General features: G+C 39.6%; 1 protein-coding gene across 3 annotated transcripts in view; it reads right to left on the reverse strand.

The window, feature by feature from the left end:
* thada (THADA, armadillo repeat containing) overlaps nt 1-21,174 on the reverse strand; it is a 283,459-nt gene that overhangs the window by 242,359 nt on the left and 19,926 nt on the right. For all 3 annotated transcript variants that reach the window (XM_002932394.5, XM_012963890.3, XM_031901873.1), the window contains exons 19-21: nt 18,560-18,696; nt 16,441-16,596; nt 10,236-10,393 (exon numbers count right to left, since the gene is read on the reverse strand). In XM_002932394.5, coding sequence (XP_002932440.2) covers nt 10,236-10,393; nt 16,441-16,596; nt 18,560-18,696 — 451 coding nt within the window. The remainder of the gene's footprint in view (nt 1-10,235; nt 10,394-16,440; nt 16,597-18,559; nt 18,697-21,174) is intronic.

The raw sequence follows: 21,174 nt of genomic DNA on the forward strand, positions 1-21,174 counted from the left end.
AGATGCTCTTCCAGCTTTCATGGTTTAAATATGAAAACTAGCTAAAAGAAAAATAAAGAATATGCCATTTTTTATATTAGTCAAACCAGACCCCCAAAAAAATCTCTCTCATAACCCACAAACCATTGTTAAATTAATTCAAAACGTCAACGGTTGGACAAGCAATAATGTTTAAAACTCCACACACAGAGTACATTCCTTTCAACGAAAGCTGCCCTATAGGATGTTCTGCACTAGTGGTGATAAACATTAAGCCCTCCATTTGATATCGACCTATAATTATATACAAGCATACCATGAAAGCCAAATGGATTGGTTCCACCTTTTGACCAGGGTTCAGTTGAATAATGATTAGGGCAGTTGGGAGTACATTGTTTCGAATGAAAATTGTACAACCCAGTAGGTTGTACAGGTATGGGATCCCTTATCCGGAAACCCGTTATCCAGAAAGCTTCGAATTACGGAAAACCCGTCTCTCATAGACTCCATTTTAATCAAATACTGAAAACCGATTCCCTTTTTCTCTGTAATAATAAAACTGTACCTTGTAATTGATTCCAATTAAGATATAATTACCCCTTATTGGGGGCAGAACAGCCCTATTGGGTTTATTTAATGGTTAAATGATTCCCTTTTCTCTGTAATAATAAAACAGTACCTGTACTTGATCACAACTAAGATATGATTACCCCTTATTGGGGGCAGAACAGCCCTATTGGGTTTATTTAATGGTTAAATGATTCCCTTTTCTCTGTAATAATAAAACAGTACCTGTACTTGATCCCAACTAAGATATAATTACCCCTTATTGGGGGCAGAACAGCCCTATTGGGTTTATTTCATGGTTAAATGATTCCCTTTTCTCTGTAATAATAAAACAGTACCTGTACTTGATCCCAACTAAGATATAATTACCCCTTATTGGGGGCAGAACAGCCCTATTGGGTTTATTTAATGGTTAAATGATTCCCTTTTCTCTGTAATAATAAAACAGTACCTGTACTTGATCCCAACTAAGATATAATTAATCCTTATTGGATGCAAAACAATCCCATTGGGTTTAATTAATGTTTTATTGATTGTTTAGTAGAATTAAGGTGTAGAGATCCAAATTACGGAAAGACCCCTTATCCGGAATACCCTTGGTCCCGAGCATTCTGGATAACGGGTCCTATACCTGTACTGCACTGTGGATGACCAACATGGAGCCCTTTATCTCCAGTTGGACTATAACCTTAATCTGAAAGCATGGGCTCAACCGTCTGACCAGTGGTCAGTCAAATAATGATCAGGAAGAGTTAGAACTCCAGTTGGAAGTATATTGTTTTAAATGAAAACAGTCCTATAACTAGTACTGCGCCACTGGATGTCCATCATGGAGCTCTCCATCTACTGCTGGACTGTAACCTTAAAGCCAAATGGATGGGCTCCAACTTTATACTAGAGCTCCGTCAAAGAATTATGGGAAAGGCTTCAAACTTATTGGACTACTTCTCTAAGCATTACCTGAAAGCTGAAAACATTGGCTCCACCTTTTGACCAGTGCTCAGTCAAAATAATGATCAGGAAGTCTTAAAGGAACAGTAACACCAAAAAATGAAAGTGTATAAAAGCAATTAAAATATAATGTACTTGTACTTTCTTTTCTTTTTTTATTATCATTTATTCTAAACAAGGTCATCCTACCTTTACAACTACATACAGGTATAGGAATTATTAGTTTAAAATGGAGTCTATGGGAGACGGGCTTTCCGTAATTCGGAGCTTTCTGGATATCGGGTTTCCGGATAAGGGATCCCATACCTGTATATTAATATTGGCCTCTATTCAGCAGAGGGAGCAGCATGGTAGCTCCAGCACATATAATATACATATGAAGAAATATGCAGACACATAGGTTCCTCTGCACAAAGGAACTTATGTCCCTATATTTTCCCTAAACTTTACAAAAAAATAAATAAAGCAATCAAATGCCTTCTTAAAAATAAAGTTTATTTTCAATTTGAAAGAGCATGTAGAATATGCAGGAAGGGGAGAACTGTGTGTATCTTTAATTTCCTCCCTAGGGCTCCAGCCGTTTGATTTTTACCCTGGCGAGAAGCTGTGGTAAATGCAAAGTCTCATTCCCTGCCAGGCAATAATGCCTGGCGTGTAACATTTAGTAATAATAATTACGGGAACACTCGAGAACGGCAAAAATACACTCAGTTGTTTGAAAGAATTTTCTCTTTTTATAACCCTCTGTTTAACATCTCTCTCTCGTCATTAACTCCCAGTTGGTAAAATGTTTCATTTATAGGGCCAAAAAATCAAAAAGCAAAACACACCCGCCTCCTACACACACACATACAACTTAAAAGGAAAAGGTCACATAATTGTTTAGAAAAAAAAAAAGGGCAATTAAACCTTATAAAGGATTAGTATACAATTTATTTTTCTCATGTTTGTGGCTGCTGTGAGAGCCTGGGTGTAGGGGAGCCCTTTGGGGCTGACACAAGCATGCAGCAGTTCCTGGCCACCCATATTAGGCTGACTGGATTGTTTATAATATCACAAGCAAACCGCTATCGATTCAGTATAATGCTATAAGGTCCCATAATACCCCATGAACAAAACAAGCTACAAGAATGTCCAAATGTAATAAGTTTTATGAGATGCAATTTCAATATCATTTTACCATAAAGGCCACAGTACCTCAGTATTCCATATCCCAATTTGTCTTCCTAATTCATTCCACCATCCACTACAAGAGGAACACATCCATGTCTTAATGTGGTCCTTTTGTCCAATGGGACATTCCAACCTTTTTAATTAAATTTTTTTAATCTATACAAAAGTACTGTCAAGAAGTATTCGAGTTAACAAGCAGTGTAATTAAGCAACCGATAAACCAATCACCTTCAATAGCCCATCTGAATCTGGATTTGGACCCTGAAATTAGAAGCAGCAAGGCTTCTTTTAGCCCAAAAATGGAAAACCGATCTTATTCCCTCAATGCTAGAACTGAAAAACTTTATCAACCTCTCACAAACCCTTGAATATCACAATGCAAGGATTACGAACTCTCTACGTAACCACCATAAGAAATGGGACTCATGGAAGAACTTTACTGAGGTGGATACCGAGGAATAATAGCTAATAATGTATATTATTTGCTCTTCATAATTTTTTTTTTTCTTTCTCCTCTCTCTCTGCCCTGTTCCCTTCGCTTTCTTCTTACTTTACTTCCTTCCCTCTTTATGCTCTCTCTTCCTGTGACTGTATGCCTTAGCACATACAGACACATTCAATATTTGAGATACATCTAGATATAATGCAAAGCTTGACTGTTAAACTTGTATATGCAAAAAAACTGTCAATAAAAAAAAAAAAACTTTAATCCAACAGACTCAGTATCTGATGTACTGTATAGTTCGAGAATGCAGTTGTTTTTGCATACATGGGCCAACCAACTTCCAACTCGAGTGGATGGCAAGCTTTAAGACCCATTTGGACCATATGTAGAACATATAAACAAGAACTAGATATGACAGAAAGAGAATTAAACCTAAAAAACATTTAGGCTTAAGCTCATAAGGCTCTGATCCATGAGTTAAAATCCTGTGTGGGCTCCAAATTATCATCCCGATTGCGATTGGTTGTTTAGTCGACCAGGCAGGTTAAAAAATTTCAGTCGGATAATGATAAAATCTGCGCATGTATTGTGGATATCCTTGGGGGACCTACAATGGAAGTCACTTTCGTACGACTGGTGCCAACTATTTCATGTTCAGAACATCCTCTGATTTGTATTTTAGGGGCTTTATCCTGCAATCTCAGTCTAAATGTTAATTTCAGATTGTTGCATTTAAACATACATAGTTAGATAGTTACATAGGGTTGAAAAAAGACCAGAGTAGATCAAGTTCAACCCATCCAAATAAACCCAGCACACACAACCTATACTTACCAATCTATACACTCACATACATAAACTATATATACAAACATTAATACTAACTGTAGATATTAGTATCACAATAGCTTTGGATATTCTGATTGTTCAAATACTCATCCAGGCCCCTCTTATAGGCATTAACAGAATCTGCCATTACCCCATCACTAGGAAGGGCATTCCCCAACCTCACTGCCCTCACAGTGAGGAACCCCCTACACTGCTTCAAATGGAAGCTCCGTTCCTCTAATCTAAAGGGGGGGCCCTCTGGTGTGTTGATGGTTTTTATGGGAAAAAAGAACATGCCTATAATCCCCTCTAATGTACTTGTATATGTGTACATACAACCGATAACATAGAAGAAGACTAAAACCTGAACATGTATGACCCCCTTTAGTCTAACCAGTATTGGAACATACTCTTCTGATGCCCAATTTCCAGAAGAAATGGATGGCCCTGGTTAAAAAGTTAGATTTTGCACAATCTGTACCCATGTAAATAATCAAGGTCTTACTGGGCCAGTGAGCTGATGAAACAGATTTTTTTAGTGAACGTCGGTATCACCATGGGCTTCTACTGCTTCCAGAAAAGCCAAAGCCCTCAAAGTTATCAAATACAACCATCTCAGATTGCATTATACAACTGCACAGATAGATTACAGTGGTTGGAAATGCAGGGTGGTACATCCCAATCACTCTTTGGGGGAAAAAACTACATAAGACTGGGGAACAAATTGTCCATATATTTGTAAGGGTTGCCCAACCTGTTGTTTAATTGCAGCTCCCAGAATGCTGAACATAATGTTTCTGTACATTAGGGACCCAGTCTTTCTGCATTTCAATGGTCCTTTATTTTTTCCCAGCCCTGGAGGACTCCCAGATGACCATGGCAAGTTGCCTTAGCCAGTGCTGCAACTCAAAAATCCATCCTAATCCAAACATGCACTGCAAGCACTTTACATTCAGCAAAGAATCTTTCAAATGTTGGCCAAATGTTCAGCGAGTGTATATATTGTGAAATCAAATCAAAGGCAGGAAGCTATAATGATCTCACCAAATGGATATAGAACGGTTATAACCCAACAACATTTTGGCAGGAGACCCAATCTGTGCTTTTAAAAGAGCCTCGTTCATTTGAAATAAAAATATAAAAGAAAAAAAAAAAACGGTTAAGTAGAAGGGCAGATGTAGCACGAGTCTATTTACATTGTGCAAGAGCACTAAATCCAGGCAAAGTGATTCCAGATCACGGAATTTTTTTTTTTCTCCCAGGCATTCATCCTCATTGCATAATCTGAAAGAGCTTTTAATTCCATAATTACATGGATCTTTTAAAAGTGCTGTAAAAAAATGTAGAGTTTAAGCACTTTTTCTAGCACCCACCCCATATGGGCGACATCGGTGATTAATTTACACGATATGTCAGAAGTACAGCATTCCAATTAATGAAACTATAGGCACATGTCTGAGCTGGGCCTCCTACTGAGCATTCAGGGAATCTGGACTCATTCACATCAACATCAATCAACTTCATATGAATGTATATTCTATAAATACAGGCTTCTTTACTTAGGGCTCCGCCTTGAAATTAAACTTCATGTAGGTAGCGGTATTTTATGACAATTCGCAACTGGGCTTGGTTTTTTTTTTCTTCTTTGCAGCTGAATTATTTAACTTTTTGTTGGAAGGTAAACTTTTTACCTGGTTGCTACTTCTAGATACCAGGCAGTGGCTTAAAGGTCAAGTCACCCCAAAATGTAATTTTAATTAATTTTTTTTTCCTAATAAAAAGAAAACATAATTCTTTGCAATATACATTTATTACAAATTTGTAATGGATTTTTACATATCTGTAGGGATGCACCGAACCCACTTTTTTGGGTTTGGCAGAACCCCTGAATCCACCCTGATGGATTCTGCCGTTCAGTTGTGCGTTAAACCCCATTTAGTAAAGACATTTGTGCCAGAATGCACTCTTTGCCCCTCCGTATAGTCACACTCAGGGCCAGGCAGTCTTTCCTGCCTTCCATTTCGAATCCAGCACTGCTTCACCTATTGACAAAGGGGTACCCTGGAGCTACTGCCACCTCTTGATCAGGCTTCATGATTCCCTTAGTGCCCCATGTTAATAAGCACAGTGCAATTGTGCCTAAAGAACTGACTGTACACTTTACTTGCACAGCTAACACCTGGAATTATAGACTTCAATGTAAATGCCTCCAATTTACTGGGAAATTTGGATGCAATTGTGCTAGAACAGCACAACTGCATCAGGAGCCATGCCTACTTGTGACCACAGTGCCCTCTAAACTGCAACTTTGCTCACTGCAACTTTGCTCACTGCAACTTTGCTCACTGCAACTTTGCTCACTGCAACTTTGCTCACTGCAACTTTGCTCACTGCACTTGTCAATGTTAATTAACCCATCTTTTCTCAGAATCCAGAACTTTACAATGGAACAAGGTGAAGGAGGGGTGGAATGATTCTGTGAGCCTAAGGGGGGTGGGGAAATAGATTCTGCATTTCGTAGATAGATTCTCATGATTTAGTTTCAATCTGTGGAATCAGGAATGACTCCATAGGGGCCTGTGGGGGTATTAACTGCACCATTATCAAATTTAGAATATTACAGTGTATGTCACATTTAAGGCTTATTAACACTTATTAAATTTCAGATCAAATTCTACATCAGATCCTATGGAATTACACGGTTTAGTTTTAAACTATACTGTGCAAATTTAAAAAAAAAGTAATTTGGAAGATTTGCCCCATTCTACCCACCTGGCAACAGCTAATCCTGGCCAGTCTGTTTAAATGAGAATGGCAATAGTAAATAGTAAAAATAAGAATGGTTGTTATGGGTTACAGGAACACACAATATAAAGACCGAGATGATATTACAAAGGTAATAGGGTAAAGGGTTGATTTATTATACTTTTGGCAGTGAATGCTCAGAACTACATAATTTGTAGTAAATGCATTAAAAATATTAATACAGTAAGTAGCTCATTGGTGCACTGGTTAAGACCCTGCTGACAACTGTACAGGTTATCCAGAGAGCTCCGAATTACAGGAAGGCCATCTCCCATAGACTCCCTTTTAATAAAAAAAAATTCACATTTTAAATAATGATTCCCTTTTTCTCTTTAATAAAACAATGCCTGTATGCGATCCAAACTAATATACAATTAACCCTTATTGGAGGCAAAACAATTCTATCGGGCCTATTCTTGTACCATATTCTGCATCTTCTAAAAGGCTAAGAGATCTCAGGTAACGGCCTTCTTAGACTTCCGGGGAAAACACTAAGCTGAAGAGGATCCAAAAGTGTCAGAACAGGGTACAAATCAAAGCAGCACAAATTTCTAGTTCAAACCAGGTCTTGTTTAATGGCTTTTCCAAGCTCTTTGCAGGAAAACATATGGCATCGTATAAATTAACCGATATGCAGTTTTTATTAGTGTGACTCTACATTTTATACTTTACTCAAGAAAATCAAACCAAACCCCCAATAGCAGATTTATACGGCAGTTCCTAGAAAATGCCAGCAAAACAACCATTTTATGAGCCATAAAACAATATTTAAAAGGGAAATAAAAAGCGCAAGTGGAGGATTTTATGATTATGTATGCAAGGGAAACACGGCAGCAATCCATAAAGTTTCTAAGCAAACAATAGGGAAAGTATCTGAGATCATTTCCGAGTTACATATCTCAAACAAGAAGAAAAGTGGATTGAATCCAGTGAAATTCCTAATACTATACCTACAGGAGGCCCTTTACTGAGACCATTACACCTGTAAGCCAACTAACATTACTCAAAACTGGGTTGAGCATTTCATAGTGAAAAAAGGCTAGTGTGCCCATTAAGGGTGACATTTATTAAGACACGAACGCTCCGAGCGTATTTGCGCCGATTTTTTCGCACTTGCGCAACATTTTCGTATGCCTGCGTGACTTTTTCATACACTTGCGTGACTTTTTCGTATGCTTGTGTGACTTTTTCATACACTTGCACGACTTTTTCGTATGCCTGTGTGACTTTTTAGTATGCCTGTGTGACTTTTTCGTACACTTGCGCGACTTTTTCGTATGCCTGTGTGACTTTTTCATACACTTGCGCGAAAAATTCGGAAAGGTTCTGACGCTGTTTACAATCGTTCGTACAAAAATTTTGTGACTTTCGGATAGCCAATACGATATTATCGAGACTAATACGATTTTTTCGTGAGCATTTTCGTGATATTTGCGATCTTCAGAAATTATCGTATCCAATCTGAATTTTTCCCATTCGGGATTCTAACTCGTGTTTTAATGAATCGGCCCCTAAGTCTATGGCACCCAGTCCTAATAGAAGGGGAACTCCGGCTTCTGAACTAAAATCTGTAAAAGAGCCCCACACAGCACAGAAACCCCTAATATACCTATCACTGTATTCTGTTCCTTCATAAAGTATGAATAAATACCATTTTTATATGCTGAAATCCAGCTGCAAAACAGTTCTTCTCTTTCTGCATCATTTGAAATCCTGGCAGGGGAGGAGGGACTAAAACACTGATGTTAAAAATTGTAACAATTTCTCCACAGCTTACAGACAGCATGCAGGAACTACATAACCCACAATGCATTGCACTGTGATGTTCCTTTCCTGATTGAAATCATGTGTGCTGGGAATTGTGGGATTGGGAGGATGCAGGCTGAAGGCAGTTGACTACTGTTTTTTTTGTTTTTATTATTTTTCAAAGTAGCCAGCCAGATCAGCAGGGGAACAGGGGGCGGGGCTTAGGGAACTGTTCCAAACTACACTACTAAGGCTGGATATTTTTTAGTTGATATAGATATTAAACTTGCTTAAAATTATGTTTATATTTAAAAAAGCTTAAATTGTGTTTGGGTGGAGTTCCCCTTTAAGAATTCATTTTACTGGTTACTCATTGTTTTGAGCATTGTATCTGTATAAACAACATCTAGGTATTTAACTTCATAAAATATGGTTTGTTGGCATCGTCCTGAAGAAAACCCATTTTGTACTTAAAATAGCTTTCTGGCACTGAATGTCCACCATAAATACTCAGAGGGTATTGTAAAGTAAAGAAGGTTAACCGGCCATTAATACCATCTTCTTACAAACGCCTTGTTCAATAGACAACCATTGCCTATAGAAGATCTAAACCCCTAAAGCATTTTTAAATTCTGGGATTAAAATGAACAGCATCCCATTGCTTGCATTGGGGGAAATACATGGATTTTTCAATACATAATTAAAATGTTGTTGTCTAGATGTTCACAATTCATGATGTTCAGTCCTAACTGCCTTCATATCTGATTGATTCATATGACCTCGTGATAAATTAATCAGTCCCCTAGATTTCATTAAGTGGTTAGGGCATTCCAATGAAAAAGACACAACCTTGGAGAACAAGAAGCTCTTAACTCCAACATAACTTGCAGACTTCAGGGAATGACACAATGAAACCACTCAATTAATATCACATAGATACAAGGAATGGCACCAAGGAATGTGGCCCAATCACACAAATACCAAGTCTTCCCACCAAAGTGGATTTCCAAGTAAGAAAGAATTAGCTGAGAGGTGACAAGGAGGCCAAGGACTGATGATGAGGAACTGACACAAATAAAAATGTCACTGGAATTGCTAGCGAAGATGCTACCACTAAATATTTTCTATAGGGAGTAAAGACTGGGCCTAACAGCCCTGATTCCTTGATTAACCAACGGGATATTCAATTGGTCACGTACATATTTGGTGGCATTACGGGCCACGTATCATGCAAAGACTCCACAAAAACATCAACTTGTATTTCAGTTTTTTCTAATCGGCTGTGATCCTACCAGAGTTTCTTCACTCAAAAAGACGTGATCATAAAAACTTGGCTAACAAATTGGCTAAATTATATGAACAAATTAATCCATGTGGTCAACTTAATCCACTCTGTACTCGCTATATAAAGCAGCAAAGTAAATACAAATGAAGCATGTGTTCCATGACCGGTATCTCATAATAATCTTTCTCCAATTGTTTTTATAGAATAGTTTCTTTTTTTTAAAAAAAAAACTTGGCCAGCTTGAGTATATTGCAATATATGGACAAACAATCCCTGTTTTGCTTAAAGGGGAGGACATTATTGGTAGCTTAATGCACCATATGTCTTAATGTCCTATATATATAATAAAACTGGGTGAGTCTTGTCTTTGTCTTCATTATTAGTAATGTAAATCTGTTACACTGTTATGTGTTGAGGAACAGTTCTTGGATCATGCAAAATACTCAGACAGTGTACCTGCTCCACTGTGATAAGGCCACGGGGAGAGTCCGGCTCAGTCATTAGAGGAAGATTCTGGCACAGCATTCCCAGCAAGAGTGAAACCTCCTTCATACTTCTCCAGCAACACACCAGCACCATCTGGGCAGTCACACTGCAGGACGACCCCTCGCTCCCTTTAGAAGAACACAATACAGACCAAATGACTAATATGTTCCAATCACATACATTGTATGAGGGTATTGTTTACTTTATATACAGGACATTACTTCCATATATGATTATTTTATTTTTTAGTGGATCCACCATGTTATATGTTTTTAATGGCTGGGGGCAACATTAGTATGGTTGACTGGTAAAATGTCTTGAGTGCTCAGTAAGGTGGGGTCAACAGTTTCCCCATTTACAAATGTATATACAATCATTTTATATGAGAACTAGGATTTTACTGGCCCCAAATTCTACAACCTCAACTCGTAGTGGTGCAACTAGTAGTAGTGTTAATGGGCCCCACAGCAAAATCATGTTAAGCCCCTTCTTAACTTTTAGAATAGGACATTTCTCATAAATATTTATTCATTATTATTATTAACATTTATATGTGCTGAAACAGCTCCCTACTGCCCCCCACCACCACCATTTGTAGGGTCTGCTTTCTTTATATTTTTGCCCTTGGGTGCTTCATTACTCTCTTTGCCGTGTATTCATTGAGAAAGAACATAGTAAACAACCAAGTTAAATAAAGCACCACTCAGTTCCCCTGCCTTCCTGTCTTTTACTGAGGACCCTGTTTCTAAATAAGATTAACTGCTTGTACAATTCAATAGAATAACACATAACTAAATGCCCAAATATAAACATCTCATGCCGGATTTGTCCGAGACCTTGTCCTGTAAATCACATGCATTTCTATCATGCATCTGCCTATACGCTCATTTATCTGGAATGTAAATAGGAAACATATCTGGACAAAAATGCATGTATTTATGAAACAGGAAAAATATGACTAAACATGAAGTGAAAGCTTCCATACACCAACATAGAAATTTGTTGTTGTTTGCTGGGTTTTGGTAAATTTGATAAAGTTCTAACTTGTAGTTGAGCTCACGAGGTTAGGATATGGTCTGGTTCTGAAACCCCACAGAAAGAAATGTAAATAAGTACCAAATGTGTGCTGCTCAAAATGCTCTGCATGCTTTTTTCAGGCAACTATTGACTTATGAGCACTGGTCAGGCAACTTCAATATTAACCTGTGGTAGGCTGTTTGGATGCAGTTTCAAGCTACTTAAGCTAGCCACACAACTTGCCAACTTTGGAAACCCATGCCTTGGGCCAAATCACACTAAACAGTCCATTGGCCTGTGGGCCCAAGGAGACCCATCATGCTGATGTGGTCTGCGCCCAATGTGATTTCCAAACCTGTGCCCAATGTGATTTCCAAACCTGTGCCCAATGTGATTTCCAAACCTGTGCCCAATGTGATTTCCAAACCTGCGCCCAATGTGATTTCCAAACCTGCGCCCAATGTGACTTTCAAACCTGCGCCCAATGTGACTTTCAAACCTGCGCCCAATGTGACTTTCAAACCTGCGCCCAATGTGACTTTCAAACCTGCGCCCAATGTGATTTCCAAATCTGCGCCCAATGTGACTTTCAAACCTGCGCCCAATGTGACTTTCAAACCTGCGCCCAATGTGATTTCCAAACCTGCCCGATCGATATCTGGACAATTTGAGGCCATATACTGACCGGACAGGTCATCACAAGGACTCCATGCATGGTACAATAAGCTGCTACTGGAGGGACAAGTTCACAGCTTCCCATCAATGGACCTTTCCTCCAATTAACCTCCTTGTTACGAACCCAAAATGACCCTCTGTTTCACATGGCTGTTTCTACAGCCACTTTGTGTGCTAAGCAAGAGATCACTGTGATTAAATATTTTAATGCTTATTGGTGGGATCCTGAAGATCAGCACCATTCTACCCACCACCAAAATAATTACTTTCTGACCCACCACCCACCTCTAAACTCAAGCATCCAATGAAACCAGCAATCATATATTAACTCTCTGAGATGCTTCTAGCTTAGATCTGCCTCTTACTAGAGGGGATGAAACAGGTACCACTGAAAAGCACATAGAGCAGCGTGTTATAGAAAACACCATTGACCAAAGTATCTTGTGCAACACCTCCTACTAGGAAAGGATTATCACACAACGGTCAGAAGGGTAATGCTGGGTAATAAGCAAGCCTTTGGGATTAAGCATTAATTAGTGGCTCTCCTGGACAAGGCAAAATGAATGAGAGGGTTCTTGTGTGTTCTTTAATAGCTCCCTAGGCTCCTGCTGTGCTAATTACATTTCTATCCTGGTTGAAGTGACCCATTAGAAAGGCAGAAAAATCATCTTTTCTTGGCCCTAAACTCTTAATCGGTAAAAAACATCACTCCATTTCAGATAGAATATGTGCGTTCAAATGGAGGCAACTATGGACTAAATCCAGGCAAAATGAAAGCTTAACAAGGTCTGGACTCCAAGACACATTTATAGTTATTTAAAATGTATGAGGCTGGCTAAGGAAAGAGAAACAATCCCTCTGTGATGTGCAATAAGAAACCATCAAATGTCAGCCAACGAACAAACAGTGAAAAATATATTCTTGGTGTATAGCAGCCCTCCCTAGTTTGTGTTTGGGATGGAAAACACTTGTATCACTGCCCAGCCAGCAACCCAATAAAATAATCATGAGGTATATGGACCTCTGCATATATTTGTATGACTGGTTAATAGAATAATAAGAGAAAGAACATCTTGTAATGTTGCTCTCTGTGGCTTAAGTACCAAACATCAGACCACATAACTCCATGGGTGACAGGGGGGGCTCAAACAGTGGGGTCTGCTGATAGTCCCTCTTACCAGCACCTTAAGGTTTGCCACTGCTAAAAACAAGCAAGCAGTAGGTAGTTGACTGAGGCTGGAGGGCCAGGGTGCGTGGAGCTGAGGGTGCACTTTCAGCCCCTCTAAAGACTTTTTTGCACGGGCCCCAGTAGGTTGTAGTTATGTCACTGGTTGCTCTGCTTAGAACTGACCAGAGAAACATCAGATAACTCTTCTCTGCTCACTGACTTCATTCTGTGAGAAAAGCATGTCTAAAGGTGACATGCACAGGCAGATTTAAGCTGCTGAGTCCTTTAGACCGATTTGGCAGCTTATCTATCCATGTATGGGGCTGACAGCCCTACTCAACTTGCCCAGGAGTCGATCAGGCAGTTGGATCCTCTAGCCCTAGGGTCAATCAAATCAGCCCAAAACTGCCTACCTTATGTGGGCATAACGAGGAAAGATCCGCTCATTAGGTGATCTCACCAAACGAATAAATCTTATGTATGGCCACCTTAAGCCTATGGCAGCCCAAGCAAGTCAATAAGGCCTATGGCAAACAGGGTATTTTTACTGCGACCGTGGGGGAAAACAACATTCGGAACACCCTTAGTCACCCGTCAGCCTGAGAAATGCTTTCTGTCCCATTCTGTTCAATGCGTCTGACACATAAAATTAAGTAGTAAAAATCAATTCTCTTCTAGGTCTGTTAATCAGCTGAATTCTGATACAGGTATGGGACCTGTAATCCAGAATGCTCAGGACCTGGGGTTTTCCGGATAAGGGATCTTTCCGTAATTTGGATCTCCATAACTTAAGTCTTTCCGTAATTCGGAACTTTCTGGATAACGGGTTTCCGGATAAGGGATCCCATACCTGTACTGTTTTATTATTACAGAGAAAAGGGAATCATTTAACCATGAAATAAACCCAATAGGGCTGTTCTGCCCCCAATAAGGGGTAATTATATCTTAGTTGGGATCAAGTACAGGTACTGTTTTATTATTACAGAGAAAAGGGAATCATTTAACCATTAAATAAACCCAATAGGGCTGTTCTGCCCCCAATAAGGGGTAATTATATCTTAGTTGGGATCAAGTACAGGTACTGTTTTATTATTACAGAGAAAAGGGAATCATTTAACCATGAAATAAACCCAATAGGGCTGTTCTGCCCCCAATAAGGGGTAATTATATCTTAGTTGGGATCAAGTACAGGTACTGTTTTATTATTACAGAGAAAAAGGAAATCATTTTTAAAAATTAGAATTATTTGCTTATAATGGAGTCTATGGGAGATGGGCTTCCCATAATTCGGAACTTTCTGGATAACGGGTTTCCGGATAAGGGATCCCATGCCTGTACATTGTTTCAGAAGTCAGAACCAGCAGTACCACAAAAATAAACAGACAGACACTGCTTTCAATAGTAATTAGATCTACAAATAACTATAAATTCACTGAAAAGGAACATATATCCAAAAGCTGCTTAGAGTTACAATTTCTTTGGTAAGGGTACTGTGGTTCGTGGAATATGGCCCTTTTATATGGAAGTCTCGCCACAATAACAAGCCGTTCATACAGCACGCTGTCTGATTTTTATTCACGTTGTAATGTTTGTCGTTTTCTTTGAACTACTACTGAACCGCTGACCTAAGTGCAGAGAAATGCACTTCCCCTGCCTACTACAAAGTGGCACTGACAATTTAATTTATGTTTGCATCTAACAAGCCATGGAAAGTTTGACATACATTTAATATATACACACGTGTGACTGGCATGGCATCTCAAACAGGAACACATGCCTTTAAGAAAGCAGTATTTTTTTAATGAGACCCGTTTGCCCCAGCGAACACATGCTCCTTTGCTGCACAGAGCAAACGCTTAGACGGCTGAAAGTCTGCAAAAAGCGTTATTCTATACAGTGTGCATGGCAGGCCGTATTTCCCTTACACAAAATGATTCAGTAATTGCCCACCAAAAAATGCCAGCGCACATCAAAAATCTGACATTGATTTACTATTATGTTCAATTTAAAACGTAGGGAAAAAAATGGGGGAAAAATGCACAGCTGCGGTACAGTTCAAATAATAGAAATATGTGCCTAAAACTTTTATGGACCCTTCTGGCAAAGCCCAGGCTCACAGCGCCACCCAGTGGCACTAAGACAACTAAATCTCAGGATTCTCAGTGTCTGTAAAAGGGGGTACTTGGCCCATAGGAATAGGACCCAAAAATGCAGTTTAGGGTGAGTCACCATGATGCCATTTGAGTGAAATCATGAACAGTGGTTCCCAAACTGTGGGGATGGGGTGGTTTGGAACAACGGCCAAGGGCCAAGATACACCTGAAAGCTCACCTTGAAGGTTAGTTAGGGTGAGATTTCTTTGGCAAAAGCATTTAAAAATAGAGTGCAGTACAACAGCGCCCCTTGTGGTCACATCAGCTAAATTCTATAGAACAGGGTTTAATAACCATTCTCCCAGGGGAGCCAGACTAAGCCTGGAACTCAGTAATTATACAGTAAACCTTGTTTTACTTACACTGTAACAAGAATTTTAGCTTTATTAAAGGGTATCCTGGAGACTCTATGGACTCTATAGGTTAAGAATCACAGCCATAAAAAAAAACTATTTCTGGGGCAAGCAATATAGGAGCTACATGTAAACACAAACACTACATACAGAAGGAATGTTCCGTGTACACAGTAAGATACACCCACATAATTTAGGGAATTTAGGAATCAGGAACACGATCTCCATAATTGCTCCATTATACTCTAGACTTTTTGTTCCTTACTTTCCCTTTCACACTTCTATATATTTTATTCTATCGTATAAAATTTAATTGGTTGCTAGGTGTTACAGGACCTAGGGAAACATATGGCAGTTTGTGTCCATGGCCTTAGCCTGAAATGACTGTGTTGCTTAAGTATGAATGCTAAGCAGTGTAAGGGAAAGCAAAACCATAGCAATATGAATACTGAGACAACCTGTTCTAGACTGTAAGCTCCTGTGCCCGAGCCCTCTGTCATTTGGATTAGTACTCACTAAGCTGAATGTGCAAATCCTGCCAGGTCAGAAGATCTGCATGACAATATGGGAAGGAAATAGCATAAACAGGAGTTTGCTCCAGGTCTTGTAACCCATAGCAACCAGACAACCAGAATACTGTAAATATGAAAAACCAGTAATAATATAAAGAGTTGCTGACTAGCGCATAGAAGGGATTTGGGTCAGCTGTAGCCTGGAAGGAGCGCATATTGCTGGATATTAAGCTGCAATAACCCTTTAAACATAAGTGGCCGATAATGACTGTAATTGCTCTAATGAGCCTCCATTACCTTTCATTTCTGTGCACAGAGAATTTGCTGGGGCAGTGTCTTCTGGGAGGGGCTGGGAATGGAGATCCTTCTGTAATGTTCTTGGCTGGGAGAAGTAGTCGTTAGTGTCCCGTGGCTGGATCTCGCTCATTATCATATGTAATTGGGCTGCCGCTTCTGCAAAAGATTAATGAGGGCACAGTCAGCCCCGGAGCCAGAAGAGCAACAGGCTTTGCATTGGGTCACATGGACTGGCACTGTATCCCAGTTATTACTGGCACCGAGCAGGGAAGTATGTAGGAGACAAAGGATAAGTAGTGTAGGGTACAGTGGTACAGTGCATAAAGTGCCTAAGGCTATGAATAGCATCCAGCAACACATATTCGGCTGGTGATACCTGGATTACTGACATAGCAGGTACCTGACCCAAATATAAAAATGATGCATCTGATGCACAGGCCCAGACTGGCAATCTGTGTACTCCGGCAAGCCAGAGGGGCTGCTGTAAGGTTATATGTGGATAAGGGAAGCCATGTTGCTCTGACAATGTTACCCTTGTGCAAAGGAGCAGCCCCTGCTGGTCTGATTTATTTTTTTCTGAAAAATGATGGAATGACATAGCAATAATTCCAAAGCCTCTTGACTCATGGATGTGAGTATAACATTGGGTTGCAATAAACCTCCCAGAGCAGTGCACTCCATTGTTGCTCTAAGGAACTGTTATAAGCCTGGCCTTACCCCTGATCTGCCTAAACTCTGCCCCAAGCCAACCAAACTCTGTCCCTTTCCTGGAAAGCACCAACCCCTTTATAAAGAAGCCCCCCCCCCCCTTTTTATATTTACGCCCCTGACAGGAGTCCTGCTTTTCACCCCTACACATCAATGATAGTGTCCCTGGGGTACTCCAACAATAAGTTTTAGGCCAGAGCCATTGAGGGGCTTTTCTTTCCTACCTAGTGATATCGCGCTAATGTGATCATTTGGCCCTAGGGCCAAACAGCAGCATTGCAATGAATGGGATAGGAAAAGTTGGAGCGAGGACCACATCAATGAGCTGATGCAATCCCCAATTCAATGCAAAATCAAGCCTGTCCGAGCGACATCTGCCCAATTTTTGTCCAGATATTGGTCTGGAAGGCCTGTCAGAGGGCCCCATACACAGACAGATAAGCTGCCAAGTCAGTCTTAAGGACTCAAATTGGCAGCTAAATCCTGCCCGTGTATGGCCACCATAACTTCATGTAAGGAAGAAAAAAAAAATTGCCTTTAGGGGCAGATGTTTTTAGGATACACTAGCCTCCTGGGATCTATAGGACTATCACTGTCATAATATTCTGCAATTACAGAACAGGTATGGGACCTGTTATCCTGAATTCTCGGGACCTGGCGTTTGCTGGATAATGGATCTTTTCATAATTTGACCTTAAGTCTAGATAATCATTTAAACAATAATTATACCCAATAGGATTGTTTTGCTTCTAATAAGGATTAATTACATCTTAGATGGGATCAAGTACAAGGTACTTTTTTATTATTACAGAGAAAAAGCAAATCATTTTTAAAAATTATAATTATTTAATTAAAATGGATTCTATGGGAGATGGTCTTCCTGCAATTAGAAACAGGTTTCCGTTTAACGGATCCTATACTTGTACCACCAGGGTTATGAGAACCAATCATATATCCCTATTTAAAATGCCCATCAAGGTTTGGACTCCCTGCCATCTGCAATGTCCATAAAATACCCTTTCCCCACGGCTGGAAAGCACAGCTGAAGAAACATTCATTATTTGAGGCCGTCTCTCTATGCAATGGGACCCTCTGCCAGCTACAGACACTCACTGCTAGTATTAGTGCAACTGCATGGCGTTCTTCCACCCTCTGCTGTTGGCATCTGGTATTTACAATACGTATACTCAATATAGGTTCTTTGCTTTCCATGCTAATGTTAGCATTGCACAGCGGTTCCATCTATGCCCTTAATGTACATGCTATTGTGAGCCATATTATACCCTGCCCAAACTGGTACGTTCCTGCAGACATTTTGGAAAGGAGCACCTTTCTCTGTTTATATCACCAGGTGTCCCATCTCGCCTTGTGCGCAGGCAGTTACGCCAGCCTTTATACATCATACAATTACCAGTGTCCGTGTCCATCGGCATTAGACCTTCAGGAGATGAGCTGTGGACGACTGGCGACACAATTGCAGACAGCCTATAGGACATCAGTAGAAGCTCACCAATTAGATCTCTCCATTCTGCCACCATCGACAGCTCCCTGGGCAAAAAGATAAAATAAATCTAATTTTAGTAAAATGCAGCCATTACTAATTAGATTTAGAATAGGAGCAAAAAAAACAACAACAGTGTCTTTGTATAAACACACCAGGAGCCTCACAGAGTTGGTGTCTGCCTGGAGGAGGTAAGTTCATTACTACCTCCTCTGAATTACCCATTGGGTTTTTAAGTGTTTTTAGCTAATTTTATCCTTTTGGCGCCTCTGTTTTGTCTTATCATTATACCGAGTCCACCCCGAGTGGAGGGGTGTTATCCCCATTTTTCTTCCTTCTACAGAGAGCGACTTCTTATTCCTGAGTGGGGTCAGGATAATCTCCCCACCTGCCTATACAGTGGTTGCCTATTGGTAACCCTGGCTTGTGAGTAATAATTTGTTTACTCTACCATTACTCCTTGTAAAAACATATTACACTATTGGGGCTCTTGGTGTTCCTTTTTGTCTTTAATTATCAGTAAATGATCAGCATTGTCTTTTTTGTAGCCGTTAAAAGTAGCTGCTATTAGTAGCTCTGTGTGTCTTCACCCTTATAGGTAATACAGGTATAGGACCTATTATCCAGAAAACTCCAAATTACAGGAAGGCCATCTCCCATAGACTCCATTAGAAGCAAATAATTCTAATTTTTACAAATGATTTCCTTATTCTCTGTAATAATAAAACAGTACCTTGTACTTGATCCCAAATAAGATATTACCCCTTATTGGGGGCAGAACAGCCCTATTGGGATTATTTCATGTTTAAATGATTCCCTTTTCTCTGTAATAATAAAACAGTACCTGTACTTGATCCCAACTAAGATATAATTACCCCTTATTGGGGGCAGAACAGCCCTATTGGGATTATTTCATGTTTAAATGATTCCCTTTTCTCTGTAATAATAAAACAGTACCTGTACTTGATCCCAACTAAGATATAATTACCCCTTATTGGGGGCAGAACAGCCCTATTGGGTTTATTTAATGGTTAAATGATTCCCTTTTCTCTGTAATAATAAAACAGTACCTGTACTTGATCCCAACTAAGATATAATTACCCCTTATTGGGGGCAGAACAGCCCTATTGGGTTTATTTAATGGTTAAATGATTCCCTTTTCTCTGTAATAATAAAACAGTACCTGTACTTGATCCCAACTAAGATAAAATGAAACCTTATTGGAAGCAGAACAATTTTATTGAGTTTATTTCATGTGTAAATGATTTTTAGTAGACTTATGGTATGAAGATCAAAATTACATAAAGACCCCTTTATCCAGAAAACCCCAAGTATCGAGCATTCTGGATAACAGGTCCCACAGCTGTACCTTCTGGAAAATGTGAGAGATCAGATATTTATAGGGCAGCCTGGGGAGCCTAAAGGAAGCATTAGGCCAACTCTGTGCTTCTGGGATAGTTTTCTGTTCATTAAAAGGTTTTCATTATAAAATTGGCCTTGTGCTTGGATTGATATATAAAATGGCAACTGCCCAGGATTTCAGCATCTGGACTGCCAAAAGAAAGGCCTGTTAGCCTTGTGATCTGGAATAGATTTCCCTTTGTATCTTCTTTCTTTATACAGGTATAGGATCCAGTATCTGGGAACCTGTTATCCAGAAAGCTCCAAATTACGGAAAGGCCATCTCCCATAGAGACTCAATTTTAATCAAATAATTCAGATTTTTAGAAAATATTTCCTTTTTCTCTGTAATAATAAAACAGTACCTGTACTTGATCCCAACTAAGTTATAATTATCCCTTATTGGGGGCAGAACAGCCCTATGGGGTTTATTTAATGGTTAAATTATTCCCTTTTCTCTGTAATAATAAAACAGTCCCTGTACTTGATCCCAACTAAGATATAATGACCCCTTATTGGGGGCAGAACAGCCCTATTGGGTTTATTTAATGGTTAAATGATTCCCTTTTCTCTGTAATAATAAAACAGTACCTGTACTTGATCCCAACTAAGATATAATTAACCCTTACAGGAGGCAAAACAATCCTATTGGGTTTATTTAATGTTTTTAGCAGAGAAGGAAAGGTAAAAACTAAGTAAGCTTTATCAGAATGGCCTATGTAAATACAGCAATAAGCACTCACAGAAAAGCTGGGGCAGGAGTCTACCCAGCTTTCTCCTCTCTCCCTTCGCCTACTCCCCCCTCCCATAAAAATTCATAGGAATTCACTCACTCTCCCATCAGAATGTGTGATCTGAGCTACCAACGGCTAGAGCTGCAGCAGGAAGCTACTGAGACCAAGCTAAAATGGCAGCTGCTATCTTAAGCAAACAGAGAGAGAGCTTCTACCATACTCAGGTATGGTAAAGCTTCCTGCAGAATAATTATGGCACTCTATTGGCAATAAAATGCTTCCTTCTCCTTTAAGGTATGGAGATCCAAATTATGGAATGGTACCAAGCATTCTGGGTAACAGGTCCTATACCTGTATAGCAGAGTCCAAACATATCGATAACAATCTCCT

The sequence above is a fragment of the Xenopus tropicalis genome, chromosome 5 (genome assembly GCF_000004195.4).
Source record: "Xenopus tropicalis strain Nigerian chromosome 5, UCB_Xtro_10.0, whole genome shotgun sequence".
NCBI classification, from domain to species: Eukaryota; Metazoa; Chordata; class Amphibia; order Anura; family Pipidae; genus Xenopus; species Xenopus tropicalis.